This window comes from Ascaphus truei, chromosome 9 (genome assembly GCF_040206685.1).
Source record: "Ascaphus truei isolate aAscTru1 chromosome 9, aAscTru1.hap1, whole genome shotgun sequence".
In the NCBI taxonomy this organism is placed as follows: Eukaryota; Metazoa; Chordata; class Amphibia; order Anura; family Ascaphidae; genus Ascaphus; species Ascaphus truei.
This window is the reverse complement of record NC_134491.1, coordinates 68,424,398-68,447,717: the sequence shown is the minus strand read 5'-3', so window position 1 is coordinate 68,447,717 and position 23,320 is coordinate 68,424,398. Positions and strand designations below refer to the sequence as shown.

Sequence of the window (23,320 nt, the reverse complement as noted above, 5' to 3'; positions counted from 1 at the left end):
CTTGCTTCTCTGTAAGGTTGCAGGCTGTGTGCAGTTTGCTGTATAAAGCTTGCTGCCCTGTCTGGCAGAGTGAAGCTGCTGCTTGTCCTGGGGTGCAGAGACTATTCTGTTTAGCATAAAGTCTTTGAGTAGTAGCTCCTGTGTGATTCCCTAACACAGGTCTTTGTTTTACTGTTCTGTTTAAACTGCTGCTTGTTTTTGCAGAAAGCTGTAGCAGTTTGCTGTATAGCTGTGTAGAGCTGCACTTTTGTAGCATGAAGGCTGTGAGTGATAGCTTCTGCGTAGACCTCTAATACACGGTCTCTCTCTTACTTTCCTGGAACCAGGGTCACGAATGATGTGTGAATGATTCCAGTAAGCTCAACTCATGTCCTCCCTCTTCCAAAGCATGACAAGTCCTTAATGTCTTTCTTAATTTTATTGCTGGATTAGAAAACACAGGAACTCGTAGGTGTAATGTAGGTAGAGAGTGCTTCTCTATGTGGGATGCTTCTATGGGGTTAGACTATGGTAAGAGAGAAAGGCCTTACCAGGGGTGGATGCAGACAGGTCTGTACTCACTGTAATCTAGGGTGGAAAAGAAAGTGAGGGGCAGGGGTCACACTAAAGGTTGAGTGGGACTGCACTAACTGTCAGCAAAAGACAGGGGAGAACATGGGAAAGTCCATTAACTGGGAGGACTGGAGAAGCTGCAGTAGCAGTTCACTGATTATGTGCTCAGAGGCAAAAAATGCAACATTGTTGCATGTTACACGGGCACAGTGTGTGTATGTGGAGCCAATGCCTGCAGCTGAACTTAAGGAGCTGACAAGCAGAAGGGGGGTCGGGCAGGAATGTGATTCTTGTTCCATGACAATATATATATTTTTATACTACACTATGAGTTGTGCGCTTGTGCCTTTTATTTTTAACCCCTAGTGTGCCAGATTGATTCAAATACCCAATATCTTCTGCCATATGCATTACAGGCTCCAATATCTATTAGGAATGATCTATTTCTGTTTTATTCCCAGGTTGTAGTCATGGCCTGTATGGAGTTTGAAATGGGAAAGGTGAGTGTCATTGTTCTTTAAAATTAACAACCAGAGCTGTAGCGTACCATCGGGTCAGTGAAAAGCCATATTTTAAAGATGCACGTCTCCATAGCTACACGTGAGGGGTGTAACAAAGCACTCGGGCACTTAACACATTTTATACCATTCTAATAGTTATTTCATTATTTAACCTACAGACGTTATTGCTCCCGCTGGCAGGTTGCAGTGTGACCCATACAACGCGCCAACGGGAGCAGGCGTCATTTAAAAGGATCAGCCGAGCATATAAAAAGGAACCCTAATGTACCCACTGGCGGGCAACAGCAGGTGCAATAGTGTCTGCTCCAGATGCTACAGTCAGACTTACTGTCCCCAGCACCATGGATGAAAAAGCAAAAGTCCACGGAACTGGGGACCGTGTCTGCCGCGATGGAGCTGCAGGGGGTCCTTAGTTCTGAATGGGACCACCCACAGTGTTAATCCTTCCGGGCCATGTCAGTCACATGGACCGTGAGCCGCCCGACCAACGAAAGCGCAAGGATTGCTACATCTGTACATATGTAAGTTTCATATCTTTGCCAAATTGGACTTAAAATCTAAGGGGTTTACAGTATGTATCAAGTCAAATGTGGAGCAATTATTGGGCACCATATGTATCAAAGAAAAAAATCCTATTGATTTCAAAGATAATTTTTTTTATGATACATATGGTGCAGATACTTTGGCCCAGAAGTGCACAGTATTTGCCATGATATATTTATTTATTTATACAATGTTTTACCAGGAAGTAATACATTGGGAGTTACCTCTCGTTTTCAAGTATGTCCTGGGCATAAAGTTAAGATGGCAGATACATGGTTACAAATACATAGTTACATAAGTGAACAGGGTATGCATTATATACAAGACATAGCATGCACAGTTAGAGATAATATATATTATAGGCGTATGTAACAGTTACCGACCAGATAAAATGTGAGACAGCCTTAGTTTTGACCATAGGCATACTAAGCTTATATAAGACATTTTGCTCTGGTTTGATGCTTTATACAATACAAGCTCATACCTAAAGGCTGTGCCTAATGCAATGTTGCAATGAGCAAGGTTGAGGTATAAAGTCTTGTAATGATCTGCAGAACCAAATGCAACATCCTACAACATTCTACAATCTAATTTTCGTTCCCGATTGGCAAGGCGATAAAATCCCATATTTACTACGCAGCTCTGTTCCAGAACACACCTTGGTGTAGTAGTGAATGGCCTGTACGGTGCTTTCTGGTGCTAAAAATTGTCGTAGCATAACACCACTTCGTAAATATGGTCATAACATCTCACCAAAGCCTTTAAGGATCTGATACAGGCTCTCATATTGGGCACTTCCACTTCAAAGACTAGCAACATTACCACTTGACTACTCCTTCCCCTTCCCCGAACAAGGATACAATCATAGGTTAATAAGTGTGGTGCCTTTGTCTCTCTGTAATTATAATAATAATAATAATAATGATGATCACAAAGTATTAACACTAGTTTCACTGCTATATTTCAAACAGAAAAAGTGTGAGCGGTACTGGGCTGAGGTGGGGGCTGAGGTGGGGGCTGAGGTGCTACAGTGTGGTCCTTTCTCCATTACCTGTGTGAGTATCTTCATGATCACACCGTCTTTATATTTGCCAATTGTTTTCGGCCATCCAAACGTTATAATCTTCTTCCTCTTTAGAGTAACGAGGAGAAAAAAACAGACTATGTCATCAGGACTCTGAAAGCTACATATGGCACCGTAAGTACGGGAGCAGTTATAGTAATTGGTTATAGGAGCCATTAGAAGAGGCATTATAGGGAGCATGTATTGGAGCAGTTAGAAAGAGAGTTGTAGGGTGTGGTTATAGAAGACATTAGGGGAAGAGTTATAGTGGATCGGTATAGGAGCAGTTGAGAGAAGAGTTATAGGGGATCGGTATAGGAGCAATTGAGAGAACAGTTATAGGAGATCGGTATAGGAGCAGTTGAGAGAAGAGTTATAGGAGATCGGTATAGGAGCAGTTGAGAGAAGAGTTATAGGGGATCGGTATAGGAGCAGTTGAGAAAAGAGTAATAGGGGATCGGTATAGGAGCAGTTGAGAGAAGAGTTATAGGGGATCGGTATAGGAGCAGTTGAGAGAAGAGTAATAGGGGATCGGTATAGGAGCAGTTGAGAGAAGAGTTATAGGAGATCGGTATAGGAGCAGTTGAGAGAAGAGTTATAGGGGATCGGTATAGGAGCAGTTGAGAGAAGAGTTATAGGGGATCGGTATAGGAGCAGTTGAGAGAAGAGTTATAGGGGATCGGTATAGGAGCAGTTGAGAGAAGAGTTATAGGGGATCGGTATAGGAGCAGTTGAGAGAAGAGTTATAGGGGATCGGTATAGGAGCAGTTGAGAGAAGAGTTATAGGGGATCGGTATAGGAGCAGTTGAGAGAAGAGTTATAGGGGATCGGTATAGGAGCAGTTGAGAGAAGAGTTATAGGGGTTGGTTATAGGCAGGCCGTCTGACAGGAGGGGTGCACAAGGACATCTGTCGCGGGCCCAGTAGCAAAGTGGGGCCAGTCCAGGAGCCCAACTTCCGTTTTCGGCTGTCTGAGTGGGCCCCTATCTGGGTGGGCCCCCTCCTCCCCTGCTGGGGGGAGAAGGCAGAGTGAGGGAGGGGGAAAGAATAACAGAGAAGAGAGGTGGGAGAGAAGGGGAGAGAGAGAGGGAGGTGGGGAAGAAAGAGGAGAGGAGAGAGGCAGATAGTGAGTGAGGGGTAAGGGAGTGAGTGCGTAAGAGAGAGGGGGGAGCGTCAAAGGTGTGGTGAGGGGGGAAGCATGATAGAGAGGGAAGAGAGAGTGGGAGTGATAGAGGGAGAGGCTCTGGGTAAGTTTTTTTCCAATCTTGATGATTTTGCAAAGTTTTTGCGAGCGTTCAAGATTCACCACTATTGCAAGCGTGTGTGTACATTTAACCCTGCTCCTGTGTATTTCTATAAAGATTTATACCGTCACCTTCATATCACTGTCTGCTCACCTTACATGCAGGAAACACGAATTGTGTACCAACTTCACTATAAGAACTGGCCGGATCATGATGTCCCTACTTATGTTGAACATATATTGGACCTGATAAGAGACATGCGGCTGCTTCAAGGAGACGATAGTATTCCGCTCTGTATTCACTGCAGGTGAGTGGGGATTAGCCATAGGAATGCTGCAGTCCTACAGTATAGTGTTAGAATGAAACTTCCATGGTATCAGGTGCCTGAACTATTGCAGTAAAAAGATGCCTGGACAGAGCAGTACATAATAATTAAAAATATACATACAGATGTAGTTATTGTTATTGGAAATCTGTCACATTATGGTAGGATATTCTGTGATATTCTTCCATTGGACCCTATGAGAATATACATTGCTCTGAATAGAGAGGATTGCATTTTACTGAACCTTTTTTTAACCATCGTTGTATATGTTGGCCTGCGTTTATAAAGCCACATGCTGTGGAGAGTACAGTTAGAGAGAAGGAGTGGAATCAACTTGCTGAAAAATACCTGCCTTCTTACAGACTGGGACCAGTTTGATGAAGCTTCTACAGTAGGAATGCGGTATCAAAAAAGCAGGAATGGGACAATTCACCATGGCCGTTTAGCCACTGTGTGACATTTGCCACAGCCGTTTCACAGCAGAGTTTAGGCTTCTTCCGGTCAGGTGTTAATGTTAGCATTGGGGGTTAAGTTTAGGAATATTGGGGTTAGGGGTTAGCTTTTAGGGTTAGAGGTTAAGGCTCTAGGTTGCAGTTATCGGCATTACCCAAAATGGTCTGGAATCCCCCAGACTCCCTGGATCATCAGCGGCGTCCAACTGTTTGGCCACCACAGGGCCGTAACTAACTGTCCAAGACCCCAAGAAACGCTGCATTCTCCCCTACTTGAAAAGCACAGGCGTCAGCAATCTAAATGAAACTCTGATTATTGACGTTGTATATTCTGCTGCCTTTATTTTAGTGCCGGTTGCGGAAGAACTGGAGTTATTTGTGCAATCGATTATATTTGGAAGCTTCTGAAAGACGGGGTAAGACTCCAGCAGCGATAATGCTCAGAAGCACTTTTCTGACGCTCATCAACCTTTTGCAAACTGTTTGGGGGGATCATTTTTACCTGTGAACGGCTATTTCTGCTAAAGCATACAAGCAGTAAAAGCTCCATTACCACTTTATTTTCTACATAATGCCTTTACTGGTTTCCTCCTAAGCATCAGAGAAATAGCAAAGTATTCACACCGCTTACTATACTTACCAATTTTGGGAAAAGTTGTCAAATTCACTAAAACACCAAGTAACACTGACTTAGTGAACAATTAAATTTCGCCAATAAAGCTGCGAACATTTGCATTATTTTAGATGACATTTGTGGGGGGTTTCGCACAGCCAGTGACAATGTTATAAAATACTGATTAAAATTCTCCCTATGTTAAAAAAATCAAAAAAAAAAATTAAAAAATAAATCAAAGCAATGTTAATTTGTAAAGTGACTTTTAAAAAAAGTTAAAAAAAAAGCTTTTTCACTTTAAAAAGTTCCCCCACAAAAAATGTCCTATCTTGATCATCGCCTCAATGTTATACCCTTTAAAGCGAATTACCAATCGTATTCTTTTTTTCCAAGCTGTTTATGATTTTATTTTCATTTTTATTTTATTTTTTAAATACTTAAAGCCAGGTGTAGTGTCCACATGGCAACTCCCAATTCTCACTTTCTCCACTCCTCCAGGCAGCACAGAGCTGTTTTCCATGCAGATCTTAGAGGATTATCAGAAAAACGGGTATATTGTAAACTTCTCTGATTATATTGTTTAAAGAAAAAAACAATTTGTTTGCACCAATATACCGAACTAAAATCATTTTTGATGCTTAAAGTTCACAATAGTAAAACAAAGGTTAGTACAGAGGTGCCGAACTACAGTCCTGACGACCCCCCAACCGGTCAGGCTTTAAGGATATCCCAGCTTCAGCGTAGGTGGCTCAATCAGTGGCTCAATCAGTGGCTCAGACAAAGAACCACTGAAGCTGTTTCTACATTTTTTTGTATATAATATATACAGTGGTGTGAAAAAGAAAGTACACCCTCTTTGTAATACCTTGTCCACATTTTTTTTAATATGTGTTCCATATATCAAGATATGTTAAATAACTTTTTAAATCTAGGCCAGGAAACAATGACAGATTCAGTGTAATGTACAATATTCTAATACAGGGGTTATCAACTCCAGTCCTCAGATTTTGAGGAAATCCCTGCTTCAGCACAGGTGACTCAAAGACTGAGCTACTTGTGCTGAAGCTGGCATATCCTTAAAACCTGATCTGTTTGGGGGGGCTTGAAGACTGGAGTTGAGCCCCCCGGGGTTAGTACACAGGCATGCACAAGCACAATATAGTTTGGGATTTTCGTGAGTCAATTTAATTCCATTTGCGATGCTTTGTACAGTATATAGACCCCAGAGTTTGTGACGGAGGATTTGAAACGTTGCCTAGAAAACAGGAACCATAAATATTTTACTTAGGAAGGACCTCCGGCCACAAATATTTGCATTTTTCTAAAGCAAAAAAAAAAAATGTTTCTTTAACATTTGACACATGATTCTGAATCTCTATTTAGGGGCAGTCCCAGGATAAAGTAAAGTACACAAGTGACAGTGGCATGTGTTAGGCTAAGGCCCCAGTGTGCGCGCTGTCATTGCGACGGGGTGCCTGGCGGCACTCGTTACCTGGTAATGGGGCGGCATGGCGGGGGCGCGGCCATGACATCACGCGGCAGGTTCGCCCTCATTGGCTGAATCGCCGCCGTGACATGGCCAGCGCTCCGTCCCCACAAGAAAAGACAAAAACCTTGTCTTTGCAAAATGTGTCCGCGCACGGCGCATTGTGCAGGGCGCGCAGGCAGCTACTGGTGCCGGCCCCATAGAGGGTCGTACCTTGTGTGCACCCCGCACGCCATCGTCGTTGCAGCCACTGGGGACCTGGCCTTACATGTTCAATGGAGCAGACTGACACATTTATAAAAGAAAAGTATAAGCTTTTTTTAAATATTTTGTTTTTAATTTGTTACATTTCTTTGGAGGAGTTTTGCAATTTATATCTAATATCTTTTGTTTATTAGACTGTCAGTTCTCCGAGCCACCGGTAAATTGTGAACTTCTGCCCTGTCTTTTGTTTGCTAAGTGATTATGATGCCATTATTAGTCCCACAGAGAAGCATGAGTACCTGACGAGCTTGAATTCAGTGTTCCCGGAGAAAAGCAACACATTCATTTCTTACCAGATACAAATAAATAAGACGGTTACTTTAAGGGTAATTAAGATTTTTCTAACGAAGCCAATTACAACATAGGGGTGATATTTGAAGCCAAATTATGGGCTAAATTGAGGCAAATTGGGTCATTTTCATCTTGCGTCTCTTTGCGCCAATGAATCCAGCTCTTTGCTCCAAGGTTTGCGCCTCAGCTTGCGTGAGTGTCAATAGGAGGGGTTAGGGAGGAGTTACATGATGTACAGATTATAATTACATGGATTCAATTCTGCGTCCATATGTGTCAATTTATTCTTCCTGTGTTTGCGTCGAACAAATCCTCCAGGTCTTAGATGGCGTAAACTTTTCTGGCTCACATGACTTTCTTACATTTGATTCAAGCAGAAAATGCGTCAAAACAAACTTCTACCCTAAATTTCTTTACAATGATCTATCTCCACAGTTTATATGTCCAAAGACAACTATCGGCTAATAACTGGTTTACACTCATGTCTCTCTATGTAATCAGATCATCCCGCTGAACTTCAGTATTTTTAACCTCATCCAAGAAATGAGAACTCAGAGGTCTTCTCTTGTCCAGACTAAGGTATGTTCTGTGTGGGAGGTGTAATGAAGGCAGAGAAGCCAGCCAGCCCTAAACGACTGATGGGTCTTTAGTAGTGGTTGAAAGACTTAAAATAAAGTATTATTATTATTATCATCTTCATTTGTATGGCGCAAACATATTCCATAGCGCAGTACAATGTTGGAGGGAGGACAAAAACATTGTATAACAAAAGAGTTCATATATCTTAAGACTAACTGAGGCAATAGGAACGAGGACCCTCCCCCAAGAAGGTTATGATGTACTGTGCCTGACTTCACAAAGATCTCCAATATTTTCTCTTGCTTACAATCTTTATCTAATGTTTTTTGGTGGTAAATGTGTCCATCAGTCCTCAAAGACCCTGATAAATTGTTTGTTGTGCTCCATTCTTTGTCTGCAAAGTAATTATGAAGCCATCATTCGATAAACAGATGTTGCTAAAATGCTTGAATTCAGTGATCCCAGAGAAAAGCAACACTTTCATTTTTCCACAGTGGCAGTGACCTGTTTGAGGGGGTTTGATTGACACCTTTTTTTAAATAAAAGAATGACACTTCTTTTTAATAATTTGTATAAATGATTAAAACATGCTAAAATGATTCAGTTTGTAAACATGGTGAGCTGACACTTGGGAGCTGGTTGATTTCCTGTGACTGTTTCATTTTGTACAAAATCACAAGACATCAACAAGAGTTTGCACAGGCAAAGCCACTCATCTCCCCTTCACCTTATCTTTATGTGCTCAATGACAGGGTTGGAAAAGGGTGGAGAAAACCCTTGATTGACAAACACTTTCCATTCAGATAATGTCCAGAGAAACAAAAGCAGGCAAATATTTAATTTTAACACAGTTATATTAATGAAGGGGAGCCAATTACATATTTAATTTGTTTTCAAAATGGTTGTTTTTGTTTTTTGGGCTTGCTATGTGGGATTGCCTTTTTAACGCCTGCCTATCCCTTGCATTTCTCCTAGGAGCAGTATGAGCTTGTCTACAATGCAGTGATCAATCTCTTCAAAAGGGAACTTGAAAGGATTGACGGAACATCAAACTGTGCTGAAACACAGGTCTGTGACTACTCTTTGCTCAGTGTACATTGCTCAATGGTCTTATGTTATAAGTCAAGTGTTCCCAAACTTCAAGACTGAAGTCTAGACCTAGGCCCCAGGCACAGTTTTTTAGGGAGCTTGAGGAGGGGGGTTGCTCTGTCCGTATCATTCACACCACCAAGTTCCAGCTTCGTACTCCAGAATGCTAATGGTATATTTCTGTGTGTCTGTGCCCTAGTTATGATCTACATATATCCTTTTTTTTAAGTGTGTGCTGCCATTCTCTGTGTGTGTGTGTGTGTGTGTGTGTGTGTGTGTGTGTGTGTGTGTGTGTGTGTGTGTGTGTGTGTGTGTGTGTGTGTGTGTGTGTGTGTGTGTGTGTGTGTGTTTATATATATATATATATATATATATATATAATGAATAGACGATACCGTTCTGTGGCTAACGTAATGCTTTTATTTATGTGTGCTTTTGAGATACACTGATCTCTTCTTCTGGCGATGTTACATTGAATAAAGCAGGCAAGGGGTTTAATCAAAACAGTGCATCTTGGAATGTGACTAGAGCCCATCCCTCCCTCCTGTGTAGTATGCGATTTATGACTTGAGGTGTTAAATAGTCCCTGAATGTTAGTGATGTAAGAGTGTGTGTGTGTATGTAAATATAAATAAATAAAGAGCCCACGGTGTATACAGCGCTTTACAAAAGGTATGTGTGGAGTGGGAGTGTATATCAATGGTGTGGAAATGTGAGAGAGTGTTGCATTACTAAAAGTGTGTGTAGATACTATGTGGTCCCTATTGGTATATAGGGATGGAATTACATAAATAAGTAGACCATAGCAGGGTTTTCAGCTGTGTCACTGTGTAGCCGGTCTCTCCTGCTTGTCAGTGCGGTGAGGCGCTAGGTGCTTCACTCCGATCTCAAAACAGCCTGACGTCACTCGTCCGTGACGGAACTAGGACCCGGAGAATTTCCGCGTCTCAGTAGTGGAGGCAGAGAGCAGCCGTACACACCAGGATGACGCTGCGGAACACCACAATGTGCAACTTTAAAAAAAAAAAGGAAGTTTCCAGCACTCATAAATGGAGAATAAGGGAGGCAACGTTTCCCTTACCCCTGTGGACAAAAAAACTTCCGAAAACGTTGTCTCCCTTATTCCTCTGCATCTCCGCTGTTTTCCTTGTCTTTCCCTTCCCCCTCCTTACCCAACTCCATATTTCTCCCTCCCCACATGTTACGTCTTAGATCATATTGGCTCTGTGTACAACAAGCATATACCTCTTTGTTTCATTGTGGTTCATTTGATTGATGTTATGTATTTTTTCTAGTCACCACATTAAAATCAATTTGTCTTATTCGCATTATCCTTGTTCTCCATTTATGAGTGCTGGGAACTTCCCTTCTTTTTTATTTGGTTTATGTGGAGGGATTAGGGTTCCTCCTTGTTCCCGTGCACCAGTTACTTCTCAGTTTAGTCACCATAATTTTTTCATATTTTCATTTTGAGTGCTGCCTATTACCTATTATTGCAACAATCCAACGCGTTTCACTCTGCAAAGACCTTCCTCAGGGATTATAATCCCTCTTTTAAACTATTGTGAGTTCGCATTTTTTCACTACCAATACATTTGAGTTGTTTGACTCTATTACACTATTGTGTTTTTTTCTTTTACCCTTCTCTTCCTTAAGTGGAATTATTTTTCGTTTTTTGTAGATCAGGAGTGTATCCCCAGTTTAGCCCTTCTCCTATCACCTCATTTAGGCTTTTAATTATATTTATAAGTCACTTCACATTTTTGGACACCCCCCCCCCCCTCGCTTTTTTTCACTATTATTAGTGTTTGTGGTTGCGCCTCAGTTTTTGTGTTTTTCCCACTTCTTAAGACAAACAAAAACTTTGTCTTCAGGGAGCAGAAACACATTCCCTTCTTATATTTATTCACAGTTACACGTTTAATAATTAATGTGCGTTTATTTTAACTTCTCTTCTATCTAGTAAGTAAAGTAATATGGTATCTCATAGTATAGATTTTAACACACTATATAGTTAGTACACTATTATTACTTTTTCCCAAAAACATTTACCAACTTGTATTTTTCTACATAAGTTAAAACAAAGCTTCTCAATGAAGATTTCCTTATTTATACTGTTCTTTAATAGGTATTTGCAGGTCCTTCGGGGACATCAGCCACGGTTAGCAGTTTAATCAGACTGCCATGTGGGTACGTACTGATATTATTATTATTATTGCATATGTACTGCTTGATGGCGTTATAAAGAGGAAGGCATGGGGGTCTATGTATCAATAAAGAGAAAAGTGTGTTTCGGAGCACAGCTCCATTTTTTGGAGCAGAGCTGCGGTATGTGTCAGAAAAGTCTCCTACATCTGATGCAGAATTTTATACTGACGCCACTTTAGATCTGGGCAAACAAAAGGAAAAAATAACTGCACAGAAAGACGCAAAATGTTATACATCTCATTATAATATGTGCATTATGCAACAAAAAATCTATGTATCAAGGCAATTTTGGTGACAAACTGTGGGATTTTCACCCTGCACAGATGTATCAAAGTACTTTGCTCTCATTTTCCCCTGTCTGCCCCAGCTTGCACCTCTGGGGGTGTCAGTAAGAGGAGTTGAGGAGTTACACGGGCACAGTTTATAATGAAATGTATCACATTCTGCGTCTCTCTGTGCCATTCTTTTCCCCTTTTATTTGTCCTCCACCTCTGGTGTAAAGTCTAAACTTCTGCATCAGATGTGACAAACTGTTCTTACATATGCCACAACGGAGCAGTGTGTCAAAACGTTATTTTCTCTATCTTATACTATATTAGTGAAAGCACTGTATGTTTGCCTGCCTGCCTGGATGTCCGGTGTCCCTAGGGGAAATCTCATTGGTCCCTTGGCCCGCCCGCCCCCGCACACCTCTCATTGGCCTGAGGCGGAGTGACGGGCCAAAGGACACACAGGGACACACACACACACAGGGAACACGGACACACACACACACACAGGGAACACAGGGACACACACACACAGGGGGGGACACACACACACAGACACACACACACACAGACACACACACAGGGACACACACACACACGGACACACGGACACACACACACACACACACACACACACACACACACACACACAGTGACACACACACACACACACAGTGACACACACACACACACACACACACACACACACACACACAGGGACACAGGGACACACACACACACAGTGACAGACACACACACAGTGACAGACACACACAGTGACACACACACACACACACACACACACACACTGTTACATACATTAGCGGGGCTCACACTGTTAGCAGCACCCGCGCGCACCTCCTCCTCTCCCCGTGTCTCCCGTGCTTTCACCCCGACCCCCCCCCCCCTCCCCCGGCGCCGCTACAGTCAGCGGGACACACACACTATTATTACCCCTTCAGCGCCCCCCCCCCCCACCCAGTGTCAGCGGCCGTGCGAGACCCCCCCTCTATATCTCCCACCTCTCCCCCCCCCCCACACATATACATGCCCCCCCCCCCTCCACGGCGCTACAACTCACCCCTCCCCGGCGGGGGAACAGCCAGTGGCCAGGCAGGCTGCCTCGCGGCGCCGAGTGCCCAAGATGGCGGCGCCCGGGACACAGCGGGGGAGCGGCCACAACACGCTGCCTCCCGCCTCAGATCCACGTGGGACCTGCCGGATGGGTGAGTGAGCGGCCTTCACCTCCCCTCCACCCCCCCTTCACCTCCCCTCCACCTCCCCTCCACCCCCCCCCCCTCCCCTCCAGTGTCAGTGTCTCCCCGATACCCCCCCCCCCCGGCGCCGCTACAGTCAGCGGGGGAGCGAGCGAGCGCCCGGGACACAGCGGGGGAGCGGCCACAACACGCTGCCTCCCGCCTCAGATCCACGTGGGACCTGCCGGACGGCTGAGTGAGCGGCCTTCACCTCCCCTCACCCCCCATCACCTCCCCTCACCCCCTTTCACCTCCCCTCACTCCACTTCTCCCTTCCACCCCCCTTCACCTCCCCATTTACCTCCCCCCCTCCACCCCCCTTCACCTCCCCTCCACCCCCCCCTTCACCTCCCCTCCACCCCCCCCCCCCTTCACCTCCCCTCCACCCCCCCCCTTCACCTCCCTTCCACCCCCCTTCACCTCCCTTCCACTCCCCCCCCTGCACCCCCCCTTCACCTCCCCTCCCCCCCCCCACCTTCACCTCCCCCCTTCCCACCGCCTCCCCCCCCTTCCCACCGCCTCCCCCCCCCTTCCCACCGCCTCCCCCCCCTTCCCACCGCCTCCCCCCCTTCCCTCCACCTTCCCACCGCCTCCCCCCCTTCCCACCGCCCCCCCCTTCCCACCGCCTCCCAGCCCCCCTTCCCACCGCCTCCCCCCACCCCTTCCCACCGCCTCCCCCCACCCCTTCCCACCGCCTCCCCCCACCCCTTCCCACCGCCTCCCACCCCTTCCCACCCCCCCTTCCCACCGCCTCCCCCCCCCTTCCCACCGCCTCCCACCCCCCTTCCCACCGCCTCCCCCCCCCTTCCCACCGCCTCCCACCCCCTTCCCACCGCCTCCCACCCCCCTTCCCACCGCCTCCCACCCCCCTTCCCACCGCCTCCCACCCCCCTTCCCACCGCCTCCCACCCCCTGCCATCCCACCGCCTCCCACCCCCCACCTTCCCACCTCCTCCCACCCCCCGCCTTCCCACCGCCTCCCACCCCCCGCCTTCCCTCCGCCTCCCCCTTCCCACCTCCTCCCCCTTCCCACCACCTCACCCCTCCCCCCCTTCCCACCACCTCCCCCCCCTTTCCACCACCTCCCCCCCTTCCCACCACCTCCCCCCCCCTTCCCACCACCTCCCCCCCTTCCCACCACCCTCCCCCCCTTCCCACCACCTCCCCCCTCCTCCCCCTTCCCACCACCTTCCCCCTCCTCCCCCTTCCCACCACCTTCCCCCTCCTCCCCCTTCCCACCACCTTCCCCCTCCTCCCCCTTCCCACCACCTTCCCCCTCCTCCCCCTTCCCACCACATCCCCCCTTCTCTCCCTTTCCACCACCTTCCCCCTCCTCCTCCTTCCCACCACCTCCCCCCTTCCCACCACCTCCCCCCTTCTCCCCCTTCCCCCCTTCTCCCCCTTTCCACCACCTCCCCCCTTCTCCCCCTTTCCACCACCTCCCCCCTCCTCCCCCTTCCCACCACTTCTCCCCTTCCCCCCCCCCTGCTCCCCTTCCCCCCCCCCGCTCCCCTTCCCCCCTCCGCTCCCCTTCCCCCCCCTCCGCTCCCCTTCACCCCCCCTCCGCTCCCCTTTCCACCCCCCCCCTCCGCTCCTCTTCCCCCCCCCCTCCACCTCTTTTTCCCCTTTCCCCTCCCACCCCCTCCCACACTTCCACCCCCTCCTCTAACCCTTCCCCCCCCTCCTCTAACCCTTCCCCCCCTCCTCTAACCCTTCCCCCCCTCCTCTAACCCTTCCCCCCCCCTCCTCTAACCCTTCCCCCCCCCTCCTCTAACCCTTCCCCCCCCCTCCTCTAACCCTTCCCCCCTCCTCCACCCCTTGCCCCCCTCCTCCACCCCTTGCCCCCTCCTCCACCCCTTGCCCCCCTCCTCCACCCCTTGCCCCCCTCCTCCACCCCCTCCTCCCCTTCCCGCCGCCCTTCGCCTTCATGCCCGCCTTACCGCCTCCCCACCCCCGCCTCTGCCTTTCACCCGCCCTTACTCCGGCCGCCTCTGCCTTTCACCCACCGCCTCACAGCCGCTGCACGCACTCAACAGACACCCGCCACACTCGACACATACCTGCCGCCACACACACCTGCTGGCTCCCGCCCCTACGCACCGACATCACTGACCCACCGCCTCACACCCTAGCAGGACCCCCACTCACAGACAGCACTCACAACCCACGCGCCAGCCGCCGCCTCTCACCCTTGCAGGACCCCCACTCACAGACAGCACTCACAACCCACGCACCACCCGCCGCCTCACACCCTAGCAGGACCCCCACTCGCACACAGCACTCACAACCCACGCGCCACCCGCCGCCTCACACCCTAGCAGGACCCCCACTCACAGACAGCACTCACAACCCACGCACCACCCGCCGCCTCACACCCTAGCAGGACCCCCACTCGCACACAGCACTCACAACCCACGCGCCACCCGCCGCCTCACACCCTAGCAGGACACACGACTCAGATTTTTACATCACTTATGCCACCAAAATATACATTGTACTGTGGTGTGGTTACAATAAACCATTTTTATACAACATCGTATTACATTTTCTTCCATCTTTCTTTTCAATATTATTATCCAACCTTTACAACAAACAGTCACCTATTGTTCCACGATTTATAAATAATACTACCTATTACGCATTTACATCCCGGGCAACGCCGGGTCTCTCAGCTAGTGTTTAATACATAGACACTTATGGCTCTGAGGCATATCTTTCAAGGCAAGAATGGGCCAAAGAATAACTGCAACAAATGTTTCCAAATGCACAGCAGTTTATCAGGGCAGCCTGCATCGTCCATGTGCTATGCATCGCAAATGGCTTTTTTTGATATAAGATTTTAAATTGTTCGTGTGTGCACCTGTGCAGGGACCTGAAATTTCTCAATCTGCACCATCAGCATCAAAACAATCGGTTTTTCCTTTTTTGGGGTGCACAGAAATAGACGTGGCTAGGCGAACACATGTGCTAAAATTAATGTTGCTGTGCACCCAAAAATAGGAGAGTGCGTCAAAATTGTCTGCCAAGTCCAGCTTGGTGTAAACCTCAAAACGTCTGTTTATGTTGTTAGTGCAGAATGAAGTTGCTGCTGTATGTATCAATCAAAAATATATTTGACAACGCATCACAGATGTTTCATTATATAGGTTCCAAAATGTATTATTTTTACAGTATGGAGATGATAAATATAGGACACTAATAATTTATATTTACAAATACTAGTTATAAATACAACATACACATTTTGATCGAGTTGAAATTGTATCAAACTGGAATACACAAAGTTATCAGGTTCAATGCAACTTGGGTTTCCTCCGAACAGTGAGGACAAAGAAAACAATAGCAAAGAAAAATATGGGTGCAGCGGGCAAAAGGATCTGGTCAGGGTAGCAAAGAATGAGGCATTAGAGAAGGAAGCGAGCACACCACTAAGAGATGCAGTCAAATTAATGCAGACTGCATCTCTTATTGGTTTGCTCAGCTCCTTCTCTCATGCATCAATTAGATATACAACATGATGCAAAGCATCCAACTTAATTTCAAACTATGCGTCATATGTATGAAGTCACAGCCTTCGTACACACGACACACATTATATGAAGGTTTTAAAATATGATATTAGTGCATAGACTCCTGTGAGTCGGTCTAGAACATTTGGTCGCGGCCATTTTGCTGCGACCAAATGACCGCCAGCGCTTCACCAAACACCCCGCCGCTGGAACCTGCCATCGCCAGCAACTTCCCTGCTAAGGTAAGTGCCTAAACACCCTACCCTAAGCCCTTACCCTAAAATCCCCTACCCTAACCGCAAATAACCCTTACATTAACGCCCTACCCTAACTGCTAAAACCCCTTAAATTAACCCCCTACCTTAAACAGTAATAAAACTTAGCTTAGAAGCGGCCGGCGGTGGGGATACCAGCAGCGTAGGGTCCGGCTGTGGCCAAGCACCGGTGGGGATTTGGTTGCGGCAAAATGGTTGTGACCAAATGTCCCATTCCGCCTGCGAGTCGCTGGGGAAGTTATTTATAATAATGCTTTTATAACCAGCACTCTTTCCCCTGTAGCGTCTTTGAATTTTCTTGTTTGACCTATACTGTATTTGCATTGGGAAGCAGTGTGTACATTAATATCAGTATGTGTTAATAACATTGATAATATTAATAGCTTTACAGATAAGGATAGAGGGCCACAGCAAGGCTGTAACAATATGATGCAAGAAAATATTTTCCAATGTACTATGGGCTCCTCTTCTTCAACCATCTGCCATCCAGTGGTTAAACCTTCCAACAGACTGGATTTCTTAGCATTTTCAAACCCACTTGGTGCTTGTGGTATCTCAGAGCTGAGTAGCCCCATCAACCAGCAACCTAATACAATCAGGACGGGGAGAAATGCTGCACTATTTAAGCATCAGGATCATTATTCCAAAAATGTCAACTCTGATGATTGGTACCCAAAGCCACCAGCTGCAAACAGGAGAAGCTACAGTGGTCATTCACCATTAATACGAACCAATTCCACTCCATTTGAGTTTCTACAGCAGAGAGGATCCAATATACCTGGGCAGGCCAATGAGGCACCAGCTGTGGATACCCATATGTTTGTCACTAGCACTGTGGGAACTAATCTGAGGCAACAAGGCTTTCCTTGGCAAAACCATGGCACACCCATCACTGGCTCCTTGGGTAATATTACTACTCTACCCATTTCCAATGCTTACATCCGTTTGACTGAAGATCCTTATTTTTCCCCACCACCATCTTCTGATCTGGGGTCACCAAAGTTTGACGATTTCTGTGTGGAAGCTACTTGCCTTGAACAGTCCAAACTAGAAGCTGGCTCTGAATATATCCTGGGAATGCCATCACATAGTTCATTATCTGCCTTGCCCTGCATAAACCAGCCTTCCAAGCAAGTGACGGTATTTGGGTCAGAAGAGTCTCACGGCGTAAATTGCAAAAAGAGTAAGTTGTGCAAAGCGGACATTTCAGTGGCCATTTTTAGTTAAGTAAACGATGTGTGACAGGGCTGATTATTTCCATTGCACAGCATTCTCTGAGCTGAGAATGTGTCAAAACTCTGCAAGGTCATGTAACATAGCATTGACCTTAGTTAGAGTCATGTTAATGCTATACTCAGAAAGTAATGTTATGTTTACATCACATTAAAAAACGAGCATTACTAAGAATGGACATTATAATATGTAACTACTAGCATAAGAATCCCCTACTCACAAGCTCTGTGAAAAAATAATAATAATAACATTACATTATTTCAGTCCTTCCTAGACCTGGACTCCCTGCCAACCACACACTGAAAAGGTACAAAAGCCATACTTTCGTGTGGCTGGGGTAACACCAGGTTTAGGTATGAGAAATAACGTAGTGTTATTTCCCTTTACTCTTCTCCCAAGGCCCTATTTCATTGCCTGTCTGAAGGTGTCACCAAGACTTAATTAACGTCACGTTATTTGAAGATAATGTAGCGCATTGGCGTAGCGCTATATGCACGGGCCACCGTGCATGCGCAGTGGGCACTTGCCGACTGGGCATGCGCAAACCAGAGCTTGCCGATCACGCATGCGCATGAGTTACTGGCAAAGGGCGATCGCGCATGCGCGGACAGCACTTGCCAATCGCGCATGCGCAGTCGGCGAGAAGATCGCCAGATTCGCGCATGAGCAGTCGGGGACAAGTATGCGAGAGAGCAGGCCCCCCAAGGGCACGGGCCCCCGGGCTATAGCTATGTCACTGACGTACCATTATCCTGAAATAACGTGATGCTAAGCCTATGCGAATGAGCTCGAGAACAGGCAGAATTTTTGCATACAGTTTGTTTTGTGAGTATGCGTAAACCGTAGGTGAAATAATAACGTCCGTTCGTGACTTAGATAACATCACAGGTAACATCACATTATTTACCCTGATTATAGAGTTTAGTGAGTTTGGGTGTGAAAATGAACGCTATGAAGTATGCGCTAACAAAACTATATTGACTGTAAAAGAGGGAGTTGCCGCGTACCAGGTGTTTACTGCAACTCCAATATTTGTGGAATATACATTACATCTATAGAGAGGGGGAGAGAAAGGAGCACACACAGAGATATAACAGCACAGGCACAGATAGGAGTGAAACGCAACTACTACTACTGTGCCGTGCTGGTACTGTATGTTCTATCACAGCTGAGATCCTTATAGACTTACAGGTATCCCCTTTTTACTGTACCTTGCACCATATCGCCTGCAGCAGGCATTCTACCCAGTGTGTGCAACCATCTTATCTCGATTATTTATATATATATAAATAAAGCAGAAAGTAGCCGTGTTAGTCCAGTTGCGATAGTGCAGAATAAATGAGTTCTTCAGTATTAGGTGATACCTTTTTTATTGGACTAACAATTTATGTCACAGGACAAGCTTTCGAGAGTTCTCCTCTCTTCTTCAGGTCAAGCAATACTGATATACACAGGAATCTATGTTTTAGCCATAGATTCCTTTGTATATCAGTATTGCTTGACCTGAAGGAGAGGAGAACTCTCGAAAGCTTGTCCTGTGACATAAATTGTTAGTCCAATAAAAAAGGTATCACCTAATACTGAAGAACCTATATATACATTCTTTTTGTGTGTTATATATATATATATGTATATATATATATACATATATATATATAACACACAAAAAGAATGTTGCTCACACTACATATATATGTGGAAAAACCAGACCCAATAAGTAATATTGACTATCTTGGAATAAAAAATAAACCAAGTGAGCCTAGAGTAAATGGGAAACTGTAGGTGCTAGGGGATAACAATAATATTGAACACACAAAAGACTAAGACAATCCCCGAAAGCAGCACTCTAAATATACCACAAAATAACTGATAACATAATACCAAAAGACCAGGAAACTAAAGTCAAAATAGAAAATGAATAGATTTTAATAGCGAGCAAATAGAACACTAACATTTAAAAACATATACACACTTAGGGCAGCAAAAAATACAAAAAGACTGTGACTGACTAAAATGTACAAAAATCAATAATGCTGAAAAATAAATCAAAAGCAAAAAAAACCCTGGTAAAGACCTAAGCTAAAAAGGTAGATAACTAAGCTATGGGCATAAAGAAAGGTATGGCATAAATAAACCTATATACAAAAATGATGTACATAAGAAAAATAATAACTTAAACCAAGGGGGAGACAAAATGAAACAAAGACTCAAACCCTGAACAGCAATACAAAATATCAAAATCAAAAAAAGATGCATACAATGCCTGTGGTGGCTGCACAAAAGCAAGTAAGACACATGGCTGTAGAATCACAAAAAGCCAGTGCTGTTTGCACATATGAAATAACCTAGAGCAGCGTTTCCCAAATGGTGGGTCGCGACCCGGCACCGGGCCACGGCACCAAAATTGCCGGGTCGCAGCGAGGCTGGCCGCGCGGTGTCTCCTCCCAGCCCCCCCCCCCCCCCCCCCCGCTCGAGTTAAAAAAAAATAGCAGCGATTCCCCCCGCGGTCCCGCGCGCATGCGCAGGGCAAGCAGGGACCGCTCCCTTCCTTCCCCCCGCTCCCAACGTGGGACGGAGGAGGAAGTACTAGCTCCTCTGTGGCCCGCTTCCTCCCGCGACCCGCTTCCAGAGCTCACCTCCCGTGGCACCCCCTCCCGAGCCCACCTCCCGTGGCACCCCCTCCCGAGCCCACCTCCCGTGGCACCCCCTCCCGAGCCCACCTCCCGGGGCACCCCCTGCTGAGCCCACCTCCCGTGCCCCCAAGCCCACCTCCCGTTCCGGGCAGCAGGGGATATCGGGGGCAGCAGGGGAAAGCGTCCGGCCTCAAGGTAAGTCACCCCACCCACCCAGTCACTGTCACCCACCCAGTCACTGTCACCCACCCAGTCACTGTCACCCACCCAGTCACTGTCACCCACCCAGTCACTGTCACCCACCCACCCAGTCACTGTCACCCACCCAGTCACTGTCGCCCACCCAGTCACTGTCACCCACCCAGTCACTGTCACCCACCCAGTCACTGTCACCCCATCACTGTCACCCACCCAGTCACTGTCACCCACCCACCCAGTCACTATCACCCACCCACCCAGTCACTGTCACCCAGTCACTGTCACCCACCCAGTCACTGTCACTGTCACCCACCCAGTCACTGTCACCCAGTCACTGTCACCCACCCAGTCACTGTCACTGTCACCCACCCAGTCACTGTCAAAGTCACTGTCACCCACTCAGTCACTGTCACCCACCCAGTCACTGTCACCCACCCACCCAGTCACTGTCACCCACCCAGTCACTGTCAAAGTCACTGTCACCCACCCAGTCACTGTCACTGTCACCCACCCACCGTCTCCCACCCACCCAGTCACTCACCCACCGTCTCCCACACACACACCCAGTCACTGCCTCCCACCCAAGTGTCCCAGTCCCCCCTCCCAGTCCCCCACCCAGTCCCCCCTCCCACCCACCCAGTCCCCCCTCCCCCACCCAGTCCCCCCTCCCACCCAGTCCCAGTCCCCCCTCCTACCCAGTCCCAGTCCCAAGTCCCAGTCCCCCCTCCCACCCACCCAGTCCTAGTCCCCCCCACCCAGTCCCCAGTCCCCCCTCCCACCCAGTCCCCAGTCCCCCCTCCCACCCACCCAGTCCCAGTCCCCCCTCCCACCCACCCAGTCCCCCCTCCCACCCACCCAGTCCCCTGTCCCACCCACCCAGTCCCAGTCCCCCCTCCCACCGTCCCAGTCCCCCCTCCCCCTCCCACCCAGTCCCCCCTCCCCCTCCCACCCAGTCCTAGTCCCCCCTCCCACCCACCCAGTCCCAGTCCCCCCTAACACCCACCCACCCAGTCCCCCCCAGTCCGTCCCCCCTCCCACCCAGTCCCCCAAGTCCCCCCCTCCTCCCACCCACCCAGTCCCTGCCCCCCCCCCCCTCCAGTCACTCACATCCGTCATTGCCTGTAATTCACTGTTTGTGTCTGTGTACGTATAGGGGAGAGCGAGTGTGTGTGTGTATCATGGGCTGTATGTGTGTGTATCTGTATCAGTGTCTGTGTGTGTGTATCAGTGGCTGTGTGTGTGTGTGTGTATCTGTATCAGTGTCTGTGTGTGTGTGTGTGTGTGTATATATCAGTGTGTGTGTTTGTGTGTGTGTGTATCAGTATCAGTGTGTGTGTGTATCAGTGTGTGTGTATCAGTGTGTGTGTATCAGTGTGTGTGTATCAGTGTCTGTGTATCAGTGTGTTTGTGTATCAGTGTCTGTGTGTATCAGTGTCTGTGTGTGTGTAGCAGTGTCTGTGTGTAGCAGTGTCTCTGTGTGTGTATCAGTGTGTGTGTGTGTGTGTAGCAGTGTCTCTGTGTGGCTGCGTGTGTGTGTGTCAGTGGCTGCGTGTGTGTGTTTATCAGTGGCTGTGTGTGTATCAGTGTGTGTGTGTCAGTGGCTGCATGTGTCAGTGGCTGCGTGTGTGTGTCAGTGTGCGTGTGTCAATGGCTGCATGTGTCAGTGGCTGCGTGTGTATCAGTGGCTGTGTGTGTGTGTGTGTGTATCAGTGGCTGTGTGTGTGTCTGTGCAGGCCCTATAGGCCAGTATAGGCGATAAAATATTTAGTGGGTCACGAAGGAGAAGTTCAAAAATAACCGGGTCACGGAAAAAAAAGTTTGGGAAACCCTGACCTAGAGTAAGGGTTCCATAGGAGATAATGACTCCAGATAGCAGAGAAAATGATACTCAGCTGCCATATAGTGATGATGGAGTCAGTCCCACGGAGTTAAACTCCAGGATGTGCAGAAATAAGTCATACAGTCCACAGGATAAGCACCAAGTGTCGCGCCAACAAAATAATGATTAGCTGCCTAGAGTGGACACAACGCGTTTCAGCCAAGGGGGCCTTCTTCCCGGGAAACGCGTTGTGTCCACTCCAGGCAGCTAATCATTATTTTGTTGGCGTGACTCTTGGTGCTTATCCTGTGGACTGTATGACTTATTTTCACACATCCTGGAGTTTAACTCCGTGGGACTGACTCCATCATCACTATATGGCAGCTGAGTATCATTTTCTCTGCTATCTGGAGTCATTATCTCCTATGGAACCCTTACTCTAGGTTGTTTCATATGTGCAAACAGCACTGGCTTTTTGTGATTCTACAGCCATGTGTCTTACTTGCTTTTGTGCAGCCACCACAGGCATTGTATGCATCTTTTTTTTATTTTGATATTTTGTATTGCTGTTCAGGGTTTGAGCCTGTTTCATTTTGTCTCCCCTGTGCCTCCCCCGTGGTTTAAGTTATTATTTTTCTTATGTACATCATTTTTGTTTCTTTATGCCCTTAGCTTAGTTATCTACCTTTTTAGCTTAGGTCTTTACCAGGTTTTTTTTTAAATATTCAGCTTTCTTTGTGTCGCTTTATATAGTTATCAGGCTTATTGTGCAGACACATTTTTTGCTTTTGATTTATTTTTCAGCATTATTGATTTTTGTAAATTTTTTGCTGCCCTTAGTGTGTATATGTTTTTAAATGTTAGTGTTCTTTTTGCTCGCTATTAAAATCTATTCATTT

At 47.1% G+C, this 23,320-nt stretch overlaps 1 protein-coding gene across 3 annotated transcripts in view; it reads left to right on the top strand.

Moving 5' to 3' along the window:
• The window catches only part of PTPN22 (protein tyrosine phosphatase non-receptor type 22), a 95,936-nt gene that overhangs the window by 62,366 nt on the left and 10,250 nt on the right, over positions 1-23,320 (top strand). For all 3 annotated transcript variants that reach the window (XM_075615306.1, XM_075615305.1, XM_075615304.1), the window contains exons 5-13: positions 1,014-1,052; positions 2,588-2,671; positions 2,755-2,814; positions 4,087-4,229; positions 5,049-5,115; positions 7,855-7,932; positions 8,908-9,000; positions 11,150-11,211; positions 16,922-17,721. In XM_075615306.1, the coding sequence (XP_075471421.1) occupies positions 1,014-1,052; positions 2,588-2,671; positions 2,755-2,814; positions 4,087-4,229; positions 5,049-5,115; positions 7,855-7,932; positions 8,908-9,000; positions 11,150-11,211; positions 16,922-17,721 (1,426 nt within the window). The remainder of the gene's footprint in view (positions 1-1,013; positions 1,053-2,587; positions 2,672-2,754; positions 2,815-4,086; positions 4,230-5,048; positions 5,116-7,854; positions 7,933-8,907; positions 9,001-11,149; positions 11,212-16,921; positions 17,722-23,320) is intronic.